This window comes from Denticeps clupeoides, chromosome 14 (genome assembly GCF_900700375.1).
Source record: "Denticeps clupeoides chromosome 14, fDenClu1.1, whole genome shotgun sequence".
In the NCBI taxonomy this organism is placed as follows: domain Eukaryota; kingdom Metazoa; phylum Chordata; class Actinopteri; order Clupeiformes; family Denticipitidae; genus Denticeps; species Denticeps clupeoides.
The window spans coordinates 16,262,614-16,276,090 of record NC_041720.1 but is presented as its reverse complement, the minus strand read 5'-3'; the positions used below and the strand labels follow the sequence as shown (position 1 = coordinate 16,276,090).

Sequence of the window (13,477 nt, the reverse complement as noted above, 5' to 3'; positions counted from 1 at the left end):
ACTTGCTCTCTCCCACCACTTGCGTTGCACTTGTGTTACCTCTAAGCTCATACAGTTAAAGGCCTTTGTCCTGCGGCTGCTCTGGCAAAACTTGCAGGGCGTTGCAGGAATGGCATCCCCCCACCCGCTGCTCTGACCGGCCACCACATGTGCCTCCATTTAGCCCCAATCAGCGGCCTCTAATCACCCCGGGGGCATTGTGGGGGGCTGACCGGCAGGGGCAAAAGCAGACAGCAGGAGACCCCATGATTAGTGTGTCAGTCTGATGAGGGTGTAAAAGACGCCAATTTTCTTTCTGTCGTTGAATTGGACATTGGTCCCTCGTATGTGTATTTCTGTACTTTAAAAATAATATATCTTTTTTTTTTATTTATTTACCTGTTTCAACACCATCCAGCAAATGACAATTTATGTGAGAACGTACTTGGCAATAAATCTTGAGTCTTCCTTTCTTTATTTCTAATTTTAATTAATATTCATATAAATGATTTATCATACTCGTTTCATATTTAATTTCCACAGATTCTTATGCTCACGAACAGATTTAGTGTTTGGTTTCTTACTACTACATGTACTGTAGTCTGGTTAGACTGCAATTACGATTTAATAAATCAGCACTTCAGTCATTGTTTTGTTGGGAGAGAACATAATGGATTTTTTTTTTGTGTGTATTGGCAGTTTCTCCGGTTTTCGGGGTTTGGAGTGCTGCCTAAAAAGGCTTTGGGAAATTTGAGCAAATGGCCCGTTTTTGCTTTGTCTCTGTGAGCAGACTTTCCAACTGTTAGTGAATGTTGAGTGCTGCACTGATTTTGGCAGTTTTTCTGCTTGCCAACATGGCGACAGCCGGCACAGCCAGTATCAGAGAGGAAGTTGTGACTGTTGACCCTGTAGAGCATTCTGGGACTTCTGTGCCATTGCGACTTCATGACTCACAGGAAGCAGCAGTGACTGAGAAGACCGGCAGAAAGAGCTAGGTTTTCGGGAATCGCTGTGTCACTCGCCACTGTGAATCATGGATGAATCATGCAAGTCTCTCTCCATCTTTTCTCCATCTGCAGTGCCAAAAAAGCTGCTACAGGACTCAATCACCGATCGCCCTGTGTACCCTCCGGCCCCCCCACCGGCCCATGACCCAAACGTGGTGGGTGACAGTGCCCCCCCTGATGGCAGCACACCAGTGACAGCTGATACTGTGCCAGGTGAGTGGCTGCAACACAATACCAGACTGGAGACGGTTGCGAATACCAGATTCGCTATTTCATCAACAAGCACCTACAAAGCATCTACAATCTATCTGCATGTTTGGTTTGGGAGCAGACATGGTCCGGAGATGACTAAAATGATTTCAACATTATTTCAAATTTTGCCACGTTTTAATACACGTTCATTCTTTAATCTCCAAACAAGCTCAGTGGGTCAAACGGCCTCCTCTTGCTTGTAACTTGTGAATTGCAGAGGTTATATTTCTAGTATGAGAAACGAAGACAAAGGCGGATGGAGGATGAAGGGAGAAGTGTTGCCAGATTGGGCGGTTTTGTAATAGATATTTAGAGAGAAAAAAGTTTAGTGGCTGTATCTAATGTTGGCTGTGTGCGCACAAAGCATCCTTTGCGATAGTGGGGCAGCAAGTTCAAGCAGCTAATCCATATGAGATAAAATTAATTTTATTTGGTTTTGGGACAACGTCTTGTTGCTGGTTCACCCGCTTTTGTGTTTCCAGGTGCTAACATTTACCGCCCAACCACCACCCACCTTGCCCTTCCTGCAATTACAGTCTCTCCCCTTCTCTCTAGGTTGCTGTCTGTTACAGCTCACTAATGGCTGATCCTAGGAAATCATTTTTATTCTGTAACTCTTTTAGGACTCTTCTGTGCACTATCTTATTATAAAACACATCCTTTACTGGTTAATGGGATTATTCTATACCAGCGTTCAGCAACAGTGTTGGCAGTTTAAATATATCAGAATAAGGTTCTTAAATTTTTATTCACAGATTCATTCTCAGTGGTGGAAAAAAATCTAAACAAATTTGGAATTGAAAATAGTGAAAGTGAAGTGACTATCACTGTGATACACTGCAGAACAGCACACAGTGCACAAAACGAAATGTGCCCTTGGTGAGCAGTGGGCAGCCATGACAGGCCACGGGAAGCAGTGTTGCTCAGATAGGCTATGACAAATTCAAACAATAAGATAATTAAACAATAATTAGGCTTGGTATTGATGCCTTCTTTAATGCATTTTAGAAAAAAAGCCGCCACTATAACTACTACTGTAAGTTACTTTGGATGAAGCATGTGATGAATGAATGAAATGTAACATGTGCAGTAAAAAATCATCAGAACCTCACCTGGATTTACCAGAACTATGAAAACAAGCTAGAATGAGGTGTAGATACATATGTATATTGTGATGTGTATTTCCACTAATTTCCCCAATCTCTCATTTGAGAATGACTAATGGGTATATTTTAAATGCAACATTCAGCAACTATAAATGACACTATAATTTGTCCAAAGTTGAATTAGTCCTGTGTAAACACAGAGACGATATGAGAGTTTGTTGGGAATAAACACAAATGAAATACAGATAAGCAGGCAGGGACCGAAAACCCCAAATTATGGTGGAACTACTCAAGTCAACATATAATGTTTGGATAGCATGGGCGTCACAGCTAGCCTGTAATTCGCCAATGTGAGATTTTGTTTATGTACCGAGCAGAAATGTCCGGCCCTTTCCAAAATTGCAGTCATCTTGAGTCTGAGTTGATTCTGGTAAATAATGAGTAAATATGTACACTACGAGACATTAACTCACACAAAATCCTTCCTCCATCTCTGACATTTTTCAGTGCCTAACTTGTGTCTCTTGGTGTCCTGCAGGGAAGAAGAAGAGAGGGAGGGAAATCGACTCTGCGTCAGAGAAGGAGAGGAGCGAGCCAGAAGGAGTGGAGGAGAGGCCACTCTGGCCCCTGGAGATGAATGCAACAGCCCTCAACTCCAAAATGGGTCTCATAAGCAATGGCTTGGCAGCCTATACATTTATTGCAGGTGGGTCAAAATGATCTCCCATTGTAATGAAGACCTTAGTATAATAAAATATCCACCCAAAGCACATTGTATATTTGTTATTGGTCTAAAAGAACGAGCTTACAGATAAAACTGTGTAGACGGGAAACAAATCTCCACTAATCCAATGTGTTCAATAAAGATCAATAAATCAGTTATGAAAGTTCCAGTGATGGATGGATCTTTCCACACTGAGCGTATTTTTTTCAAACGTAGAAGTTGAAGTGTCCCTCTTTCCCCTCTCTTTGCCCTTTTATTCGTCACTTGTTCAGGCTCAGATGATAATATCTGACACCTGACAACAGATATTATCTGACAACGTCCGTGACATTCTCGGTTTTATATTTTCTCGATTTCACGTCTGTGCGCATCTTTGCCTCCTCAGCACACCCGGAGCGCACTGCTCTGTTCTTCATGTGCGGCGTGTGTCTGGGCCTCTTCCTCACACTCTTCGCCCTGGTGGTGCAGATCTCCTGTCGGATGGACTGCAAGCCCTCGCGCGGCCAGGGCCAGCGACAGCGACGCCCCGCCCCCAAACACCAGCGCCGCCCAGCCGACTCAGACAGCGACACCAGCGACTCGGACGACTCGGACTGGGACACCGGGTCGGACCTGTCGGCACGGCGGCGCAGGCGCTTTGAGCGCACGCTCAACACCAACGTCTTCACCTCTGCCGAAGAGCTGGAGCGCGCTCAGAGGCTGGAGGAGCGCGAGCGAATCATCCGCGAGATCTGGATGAACGGCCAGCCCGACGTCCCCGGCACGCGGAGCCTCAACCGCTACTACTGACCGCTCGCGGCAAGCAGCTAGTGTGCCGGTGGCGGGGCAGAGGTGGGGTGCGGGGCACCAGGGGGCATTTTTTTCCCATTTGCAGTGAGTATAAGCTGTTACTCAGCATGGCTAAGCTTCGGCCCAACCTGGCACCTCGCGCTGAAGGCTACTCGAGGTTCGAGGGGTGGTCTGCACTACTCTGCACTTGGCCTCCTGACTTCCTGTCGTGGGTGGTAGTTTATTCGATCATCATGGCTGTGACTGGAATAGGAACAGGATGGACACCTCGTGGCTTAACCCTGTGGAGGCATTTGATTTGGCAGCTCAGAATGACAGTGAAAGCTTCTCTCTCTCTCTCTCTCTCTCTCTCTCTCTCCTGTGTCACACACTCAACCGGATTTCCCATGGGTGATCCGCAAGTGGGCGGTAACCGAAAGACGTGATCTAGAGACTTGTTCTTAACCACACGGCCAAACGAAAAGAGAGAAACTGTCTAGAATACATCTCAGCATTTATAAAAATCTATTTTTTAATATTTAATAGTTTTATTGTTTGAAATGTTTTTATATATATATATTTTGGAATGGATATGAAATATTTTTATACAGTGGCAACAGTTGTCTGGCACCTCAGGGATGCAATCCTAGTGTTTCTTTGTACAATTAAAGATATTTTCTTCCTAAGAAGGGGAGACTTACATTACTTGAGATGTGTCAGCTGAAAACTTGTGTATATATATATAAAACACCTCAAAGAGGTTGAATACTTACACCTTTTAATATAGTCTGTATAAATATCTGTGTTATGCACATTACTGTGCCTTATCCTGCTAATAGGATTACCTTCCAAATTTAGTCAAACACCATATATGTAAAAATGGTGGATGAGGACATATGTACATATGTTTGGAAGATCTGAAGTGCATGAACAATCAAACCAAAGGTCATGTTGACTCTGTCTCAGAGCAGTCAAATCGTGGTTCACACCCAGACCAGACAGAGTTTAGTGTCAGCCATGGTCAACCAGACATGATGTGTCTGTGCTATTACATCCATAATTACCCACAAAATTCTATTTACAGTCTTTTGTAATCTCTCTTGTCCAATGTTGGTCTTTTTGCACCATGTGACTTTTACTTTAACAGGATTTACACTGTTCAAACTCAGACAGTATGTTACACCTGTTTTTTCTTATCTGTTATTTCCGGTGTAATGTGTGATTACCATGAAAAGTGTAAGTGGCAACTTCACTTTATGTCACCCTGATAAAACAAATCTGAACTGACGTCTGTGTCATCTAGGCCATCTGCTGAAAGACTGCACCACTAAGCTGCATTGCATGTATCAGATCTGCAGGATATCACTCAAGCTTGGATGGTGCGACCATCATTTCATTGTGGTTTGTTAAGGGTGAAGATGTTTAGCCACTGCTGTAAGAATTTCCTATACTCTTCTGAAAAGGTCGATGCAGTTACAAGGTTTTCTTGAAGGATCTCCCTCAGCTTCACGCACTCTGGAGAGAACAGCTTAGCTCATCCAAATCATGCTATTCTCAAAATTGAGGGTCTGTGCAAAACATAATTGGTTCTCCTCGCTAGATAGGAGCAAAGACGTGTGTCCAAGGGAATGTTATATTCTGAAGTTTTTATTTGTTTAAGCTCTGATTTCAGTTTTACTGGTTTGTTACATAGGCCCTAAAACATGCTTTCATAGGAATATTTATTATCATATATATATGACCCAATACACTCATATTCAGACCTCTATTCCCCATTTTGAAATGAAATCTAGTTGTGTGTCCAAACTTGCCCCTGAGCTTGAAATAAAAATGCCCATGAAAAAAAAACGACTGCTGCGTGTTGAAGTCTTTGGCTGTAGCGCCGCCCCATGGTCCAACGTATAATTGCAACTCTTAACATTTTTGCCACGTCATGCACGGAGGTCCGCCGTCGTGACGTAGTCTGTTTGCGTTTCCATGACAACAGCACGCTGCCTACGTTGCAGAAACAGAAATGTCTGCAAACACCAGCCACGGATTCCCTTTCCTGCCCGGAAATACGTTTCGTGATTTGACAGTAAGCTACCTAACAATTGTTGTTATTGATTATTCATTTTATGGCATTGTAAATATGGGATTTTTTTTTTTTTTCAAAATACAGAATGCTTTCAACTTTTTACTTTTTTTATTAGCTCAAGGCCATTTTTCGTGTTTTATTTTCGCTGAATGATTTCATTACTCCATAATAAATTAGATTATATTAAGTAATATTTTCCCTATGTTTTTGAAATAGAAAACATCATATCACAAAGCGCAGACTTTGTCCTACAAGAACGGATATGCTGTACCGAAACGTCCCCAGGCTGGCATCGGTCAGTCTCCTCTGGTGTCTCAGCAGCTGACCCACAACGAAATAAAGCAGCTCACCATTCAGACCGCGGCCGTCTCTCACACCGACTCTTCACGGACACACCCTCCACTATTCTGCCCTGCTTACGTTTCCAACGACAAGAAGGTGAACTGTCCACGCAGGAGTGGGATGATGATGATGATGATGCTCACTGCAGACACATTTTTACATAAGTCAATAAAAAAAAACACCCACCAATTACTCTCAAACGTGTACCAGTCATTTATTTATACATACACTAATTTATCGGCTCTTCAAATCATTGAATGTTGGACTATGTAGAAACCTTTCATCAGATACTCATCAGTGGCATTATGGGACAGAGCTCCTAGATAGTAACGTCTATGAGTATTAAAACATAACTACAATACACAAAGTATATGCCTTTAATGGATTTCTTTTGATCAATTTAATATTTTATTATTTAAATATATATCATACTTTAAATATAATGATTAATTTATGATGATATAATGATAACTTTAAATATGATGCTTTTCAATTTGAGGCACTGGAGGATATTTTTTCGTTGTGCTCCACAAGATGTAGTCAATAAGATACAACTAACTAGCAATCGGTGTTGGGGGCGAATTACAATGGGAATAGATGTGGGTTCTTGAGTGAACATGAGCAGACAGGCAGACAGCAAACTTACTTTCCTTTTTGCCAAACCATTGCTAGCAAATACAGCTTAACATGGATGGTGTTATCCCAGCATCTTCTGAACTCTTTCATCTGACATAACTTATGGAATGTGGACTTTTTCACATCCAGATGAATCAGCCTTTCTCTTGTTGTGATGGAGCTGTTCTGGTCCACAGAGACACAACCTGTTTAGTTTATTCAGTAATTAAAAACTACTTTTAAGTTTGCTAAAGGAACCTACCAATCTCTGCAGTCGTAATAGATGTTAATAACTTTTGGCCTTAAAAATATTTGAATGGTGGGTCCACTACTTAACTGGTTAGTTGAGTTCCTATAGGAAGTTTAGAGGATATTTGATTAGCTAAATCACATGAATTTCTCCACTTTCGTCAGGTGCTTCATTTCTCTGGCTTCCTCCGGCAAGAGGTACAAGACTCACCAGACGAGTTGTACCGCATCCGGCCTGTGGACATCTACTATTACCTGGTGGACGACACCATGTGTGTGATTGAGCCCGCTGTGGAAAATTCCGGAATCCCGCAGGGAAAACTGGTCAAGCGGCAGCGACTGCCCATGAATGACCGAGGCGACCACTACCACTGGAAACACCTGAACCTGGGAACGGACCTGTGTGCCTACGGCACCACTTATCACATCACACACTGTGATGCCTACACACAGGTCACATATACAAAGACACTCATCCAGACAGACTCCAACACTTACAAGAACCAACTCACATTCAGAACACTTTCTACAGCCTGCCTACACCCAAACCCACCACATCCACACCAAAACTTCTATAGCCACTGTTATCAAAGTTAGCACAGCTATTCCCTGAACTAGTATGAACATCTGTTATTTTAGAGAAAAACTATTTAAACTGATTCCTTATATTATAAAGAATGCATATAGAGTAGTGTGTGTGTGTGTGTGTGTTCAGGAGTTCATGGAGAGTCAGGGTATCGTTCTGAACGAGCCAGAGTCCGTACCATCTGACCCATACCTGCAGCGTCGTGTTCAACCCCAGCAATCCTACATCCCCCCCGCCGACTCTCACCATCTCAAGCGGTTCCTCACCTTGGACCGCAAGGTAACCCCCAACTCCCTCTAGTGGCCTCCAGATTCATTGCACTCACAGTTCAGAATGTCAGAGCCTTCCAACAGATTGCAAATTTTAGAGGCTGTTCATGATCACGGCATAGTGATCGTTGTTGAATTGTTGTTGTTGCATCCATGCATAAGAGGATGGAGAAAAATAAGAAAACCTGTACACCCAAAATGGAATGCAGAATGCTGAGCAACTTTTAAAACCGTTGCAAAACAGTGCTAAATGGGGCGGATAAGCTTATAACTAATGTGGTGCACCTATACAACAGGTGCTGTGTTTCTTTGCTCTGTGGGACGACACAGACTCCCTCTACGGAGAGTCCCGCCCAGTCACCATCCACTACTACCTGGTGGACAACACTGTGGAGATCCGTGAGTCTTACCAGCCCAACTGTGGTAGAGACCCCTTCCCAGTGCTTCTGCGCCGACAAAGTGTGCCCAAGGACTTCAAACCATCTTGTGGTGAGGACATTCACCAATTAGAATGCTTAAATGTTAATAATAATCTATTCGCATATTCGGATTTGTAATGGTGATATAACGAGATATAGAGAAAGGAAAGAGCACTGAGGGGAATGTAGGCAGAAGGGAAGAATCTGAATTTTGGGTGGTTTTTAATGTAATATTTTAGGAAAAACTGATTGCCAAGAATAAGTGTCCAGGAGCCCAGTTGCTTTTTAAGTATGTTAATCAAAGTAATCATTAATCAAATTAAATACTTTGTGGTTGTGGTTACTACCATTGTAGCCCTGAGCAGGACACTTCACCCTAAGTGCTTCCAGGGGGACTGTCCCTCTGTGCGTTTCTGTGTGTTGGCACGTTTCTGATTGATTGTGGTTTGAAATATATCACATATCTGGCAACACGGCCTGCATTAATTTATACATGTGATGTATTAACAGGCTGACAGGGTGGAATGAGAGCTGTCAGTCCTCTAATTTAAGACTATTTATAAAAACATAATTAAAATCTGTCAAAAATAATGAGTCCAGGTAGCTAGCAAGCAGTCTATTCTAGTTTCTGTCTCTACCTATTTGCTTGTTTGATGTAACATGTGTGAAAGCTTCTTGAATTGAACCCCTGTTCCCCTTGACGCAAACCCCAGAATCCTTCCCCAGCTGTGTGCTGGAGATATCCTCACAAGAAGTGCAAGAGTATTACTCTCCCGAGGACTTCAAAGTGGGCGAGACCATAAGGCTGTTGGGGAGGAGCTTCAAGCTTTATGACTGTGATGCGTTCACCCGCAGTTATTACCAGCATCATCACCCGGATATCAACCTTAAGCCGGTTCAACCCGAAGAAAAGGCCCTAGAGGACATGAAGAGGGTGAGTGGGATGTTGAGTGGGACAAGGTCACTGTAAATGATAGCATACACTGATTGAAGTCCTAACACTGGGTGCACAGTTGTGCCTTGAAAAGACCATTGGTCATCTTTAGTACCAGGGACACATTTGGTGTTCAGAATATCATTTGGTTTTCCATCTTCAAAGTGAACGTCTGCCTAAAAATGCTCAATACATACAGGAAATTCCTCCATACAATGGCTTTGGATCTCTGGAGGATTCTCTTCAGAACTGCCTGTCTCTGGTCCCAGAACCACCCAAGAAGAATCTGATGAAGCTCCTGGAGAATGATCACAAAGTGCTCCGTTATGCTGCCAAGCTGGTGAGATGTTCTCTGTGAACGTACCATACACATTTTAAATGGCATAGACCAAAATTGACCAAATTCCTGTCTTACTGAATTCTACAGGACTCTCAGAATCCTCAAGATGAGGGACGTCAGTTCATTCTTTCTTACTTTCTGTCAAATGACATGATCAGTATCTTTGAGACATCCACGCGTAACTCTGGCATCATTGGTGGGAAGTTCCTAGAGAAAACCCGTGTCCCCAAACCCGACAGCAATACTGACAACCCACAGTTCTACAGTCCATCAGACTTTGCCATCGGAGCCACGGTGGAGGGTTAGTTGAAAGTGATTTTTTTTCATCATTGTGATTATCTGCAGCACAGTACATGGTGACACACAACAGAATATGTCCCCTGCATTTAACCCATCACCTTAGTGAGCAACCATGACAGGCATCCAGGGAGCAGTGTGTGGGGACGGTACCTTAATCAAGGGGACTTCAGTGGATTTGGTTACAATTCCACTTCCTTACCTGCTAAGTCACCACTACCTTTTGTGTGGCATTTAATATTGTAGTAGAGTATATTAAGATATTAGATCAGATGATCAACAATTTGGACTGCATGATATTGGGAAAATGTGATATTGTTGTTGAATATTGCAATAACGATATTTCTTGCGATAACATTTCCCTAAAGAAATGCTTTTAAAATTATTATTAGCTATTAGAAAAATCATTATTACATATATATAAAATCATACTAAAATAGTTAATATTTAAATATAGGAAATAATTATTTGACCCCTCGCTGATTTTGTAAGTTTGTCCAATGGCAAAGAAAAAGTCTCAGAACAGTATCATTTTAACGGTAGGTTTATATTAAGTGACAGATAGCACAGCAAAAGGAAAATTGAAAAAAAGACAGAGACTGATTTGCATTTCATTGAGTGAAATAAGTATTTGAAGAAAAAAAAAAAAAAGACTTAATACTTAGTAGCAAAACCCTTGTTTGCAAGCACAGGTCAAACGTTTCTTGTAGTTGATGAGCAAGTTTGCACACATTTTAGGAGGAATTTTGGTCCACTCCTCTTTGCAGATCATCTCTAAATCACTAAGGTTTTGAGGTTGTCTCTGTGCTTTGAGCTTCAGCTCCCTCCATAGGATTTCTATTGGATTAAGGTCAGGAGACTGACTAGGCCACTCCATGACCTTAATGTGCTTCTTCTTGAGCAACTCCTTTGTTGCCTTTGCTGTATGTTTTGGGTCATTGTCGAGCTGGAACAGCCATCCACGACCCATTTTCAATTTCCTGGCAGAGGGAAGGAGGTTGTCGATCAGGATTTTACGATACATGGCTCCTTCCATTTTCCCGTTGATGCGGTGAAGTTGTCCTGTGCCCTTAGCAGAAAAACACCCCCAAAGCAAAATGTTTCCACCTCCATGCTTGACAGTGGGGATGGTGTTTTGGGGGTCATAGGCAGCATTTTTCTTCCTCCAAACACTGCGAGCTGAGTTAATACCAAAGACCTCAATTTTGGTCTCATCTGACCACAGCACCTTCTCCCAGTCACTCTCTGAATCATTCAGGTGTTCATTGACAAACTTCAGACAGGCCTGCACATGTGCCTTCTTGAGCAGGGGGACCTTACGAGCACTGCAGGATTTTAATCCATTGCGGTGTAATGTGTTTCCAATGGTTTTCTTGGTGACTGTGGTCCCAGCTACTTTGAGGTCATTAAGTAACTCCTCCCATGTAGTTCTAGGATGATTTCTCACCTTTATCAGAATCATTGAGACCCCACGAGGTGAGATCTTGCCCCAGACCGAGGTCAATTGATGGTCATTTTGTGCTCCTTCCATTTTCGAACAATTGCAGCAACAGTTGTCACCTTCTCTCCCAGTTTATTGCTAATGGTTTGGTATCCCATTCCAGCCTTGTGCAGGTCTACAATTTTGTCTCTGACATCCTTGGACAGCTCTTTGGTCTTTCCCATGTTGGAGAGTTTGGTGTCTGCCTGATTGATTGATTGATTCTGTGGACAGGTGTCTTTTATACAGGTGACTAGTTAAGACAGGTCTCATTAATGAGGGTGACTAATTGAGTAGGCGTGTCTAACCACTCTGTGGGAGCCAGAACTCTTAATGGTTGGTAGGGGTTCAAATACTCATTTCACTCAATGAAATGCAAATCAGTTTGTATCTTTTATTTAAAGTTATTTTTTCCATTTTCCTTTTGATGTGCCATCTGTCACTGTTAAAATAAACCTACCATTAAAATGATACTGTTCTGAGACTTTTAATTATTTCATCATTGGACAAACTTACAAAATCAGTGAGGGGTCAAATAATTATTTCCTCCACTGTATATTCATCTAATTAAATCTAATTCAGGCTACAAAGAAACAATATGTCAAGGAAGTTGCAAATATTTAGACTTCAAAACATTATGAATGACTTAAACCCCTCAGCAGATATTCTGATTTACTATAGACCATAGACCTGCCAACACAATATGAATTGCTTTCAAAGATTACTTATTATTTACATGTAGCCATACACTCATCAAGAGTGTCTTAAAACAAAAATATTTAAATATTTAAACTAAATATTTCCTTGCCTTGCCTGTTTATATTAATTTTCTTAATCTAGATTAATCTCACTGTAATCTTGGAATTAATCTAGATTAATCTAGATTAAAATGGCTCATTTGAATTCTGCCGAAGGCATTCAGAATATGTGTGCTACCCAAATAATGACTAAAAGTAAGTCTTTGAGACCGGGTTTCTCAGGCCAGGTGGCGCATTAGACCAGGGGCTCATCTCCTGTTTCCAAAATGCATCACAAACTGCTTGAGAAAGCTGTTCTACTATGATAATTGGTGATGAAAATAAATTATGTTCAATAAGATGTACTTGTGTTTACCAACTGTTTATTCAGTTAAATAGCTGCATCCATGTTACCACGTCACGTTTGATGTGGTAATTTCACAGTTTGAAGACTCGTTCTCGCCCCCTACAGTGCAATTCGGCTAGGTATACATCCGCGCTAAAATATCAAGGTGAAAGTCATCATAGTGTAGCGGTTCTTCTTCTGCGTTGTGTAACTTTTTGCCCTCCTGATCTTACTAGTATATAGTATGAGATTTTGGACGCAACATAAATTTCATTTATAGCAACTCTTTGCGATAATATCACGATAACGTTTTTTTTTTATATATATATATCGTGCAGCCCTATCAACAACCACCCCTTTTCACAAGACTAATTAAAATATTGCATTTGGTTCATCTACTAGTATTGTATTTTTGCCGTTTAGACCCAAAAATTAAACTAATACTAGTTCAGATGTATTTAGAGAAATCTTATAACGCCAGTACAGTATATAGTTCCTCACTTGAACTCACTAGAAGTGCACCAGGCCTCGACACTGTTGCATAATTAGTTTGAAAGGTTCCTCTTTCCAGGATGACCATGCATGCAATTTTGAAGTTGAACTGCTCCTCAGGTCAACTTCAGTTTCTTAACTTCACGTTACTCCAGTTTTCAGGCACCGCTTCGTGCTGACTGACGCGGACCACTACGTCCTGAAATACCTGGAGACAGAGGGTGACAAGGTCCCACAGGCAACCCTGAACTCAATCAGGCAGAAGCTGAAGGTTGATACAAGTGACCCAATGGAGAAGTATCATGAGGCCGAAGAAGCTCAGTAAACAGAAGGCAAAAAGTTGTTCAGAAATTCAATAAATGTCTTATGCGAAGATGTGTCTGTTGTTCTTGGTACTGATTTTGTAATTATTATTACACTGTACACCCCCCCCCCCCCCCACAAACAACTACATAAAT

At 41.9% G+C, this 13,477-nt stretch overlaps 2 protein-coding genes across 4 annotated transcripts in view; both read left to right on the top strand.

Annotated features, from left to right (window-relative positions):
- Positions 1 to 4,015, top strand: part of LOC114763800 (protein eva-1 homolog A-like) — a 64,527-nt gene extending 60,512 nt beyond the window's left edge. For 2 of the 3 annotated variants that reach the window (XM_028953577.1, XM_028953578.1), the window contains 3 exons: positions 1,059 to 1,199; positions 2,883 to 3,050; positions 3,454 to 4,015. In XM_028953577.1, coding sequence (XP_028809410.1) covers positions 1,059 to 1,199; positions 2,883 to 3,050; positions 3,454 to 3,857 — 713 coding nt within the window. In that variant the 3' untranslated portion in view covers positions 3,858 to 4,015. The remainder of the gene's footprint in view (positions 1 to 1,058; positions 1,200 to 2,882; positions 3,051 to 3,453) is intronic. The other variant, XM_028953579.1, reaches the window with a different exon arrangement.
- Positions 4,016 to 5,725: 1,710 nt separating this feature from the next.
- LOC114763801 (EF-hand domain-containing protein 1-like) lies at positions 5,726 to 13,392 on the top strand. Its single transcript, XM_028953580.1, has 9 exons — positions 5,726 to 5,913; positions 6,130 to 6,351; positions 7,285 to 7,572; positions 7,835 to 7,984; positions 8,271 to 8,463; positions 9,107 to 9,327; positions 9,527 to 9,667; positions 9,755 to 9,968; positions 13,175 to 13,392. The coding sequence occupies exons 1-9, from the start codon at positions 5,851 to 5,853 to the stop codon at positions 13,342 to 13,344; spliced, it is 1,662 nt and encodes a 553-aa protein (XP_028809413.1). The 5' UTR covers positions 5,726 to 5,850; the 3' UTR covers positions 13,345 to 13,392.
- The last annotated feature ends 85 nt before the right edge of the window (positions 13,393 to 13,477 follow it).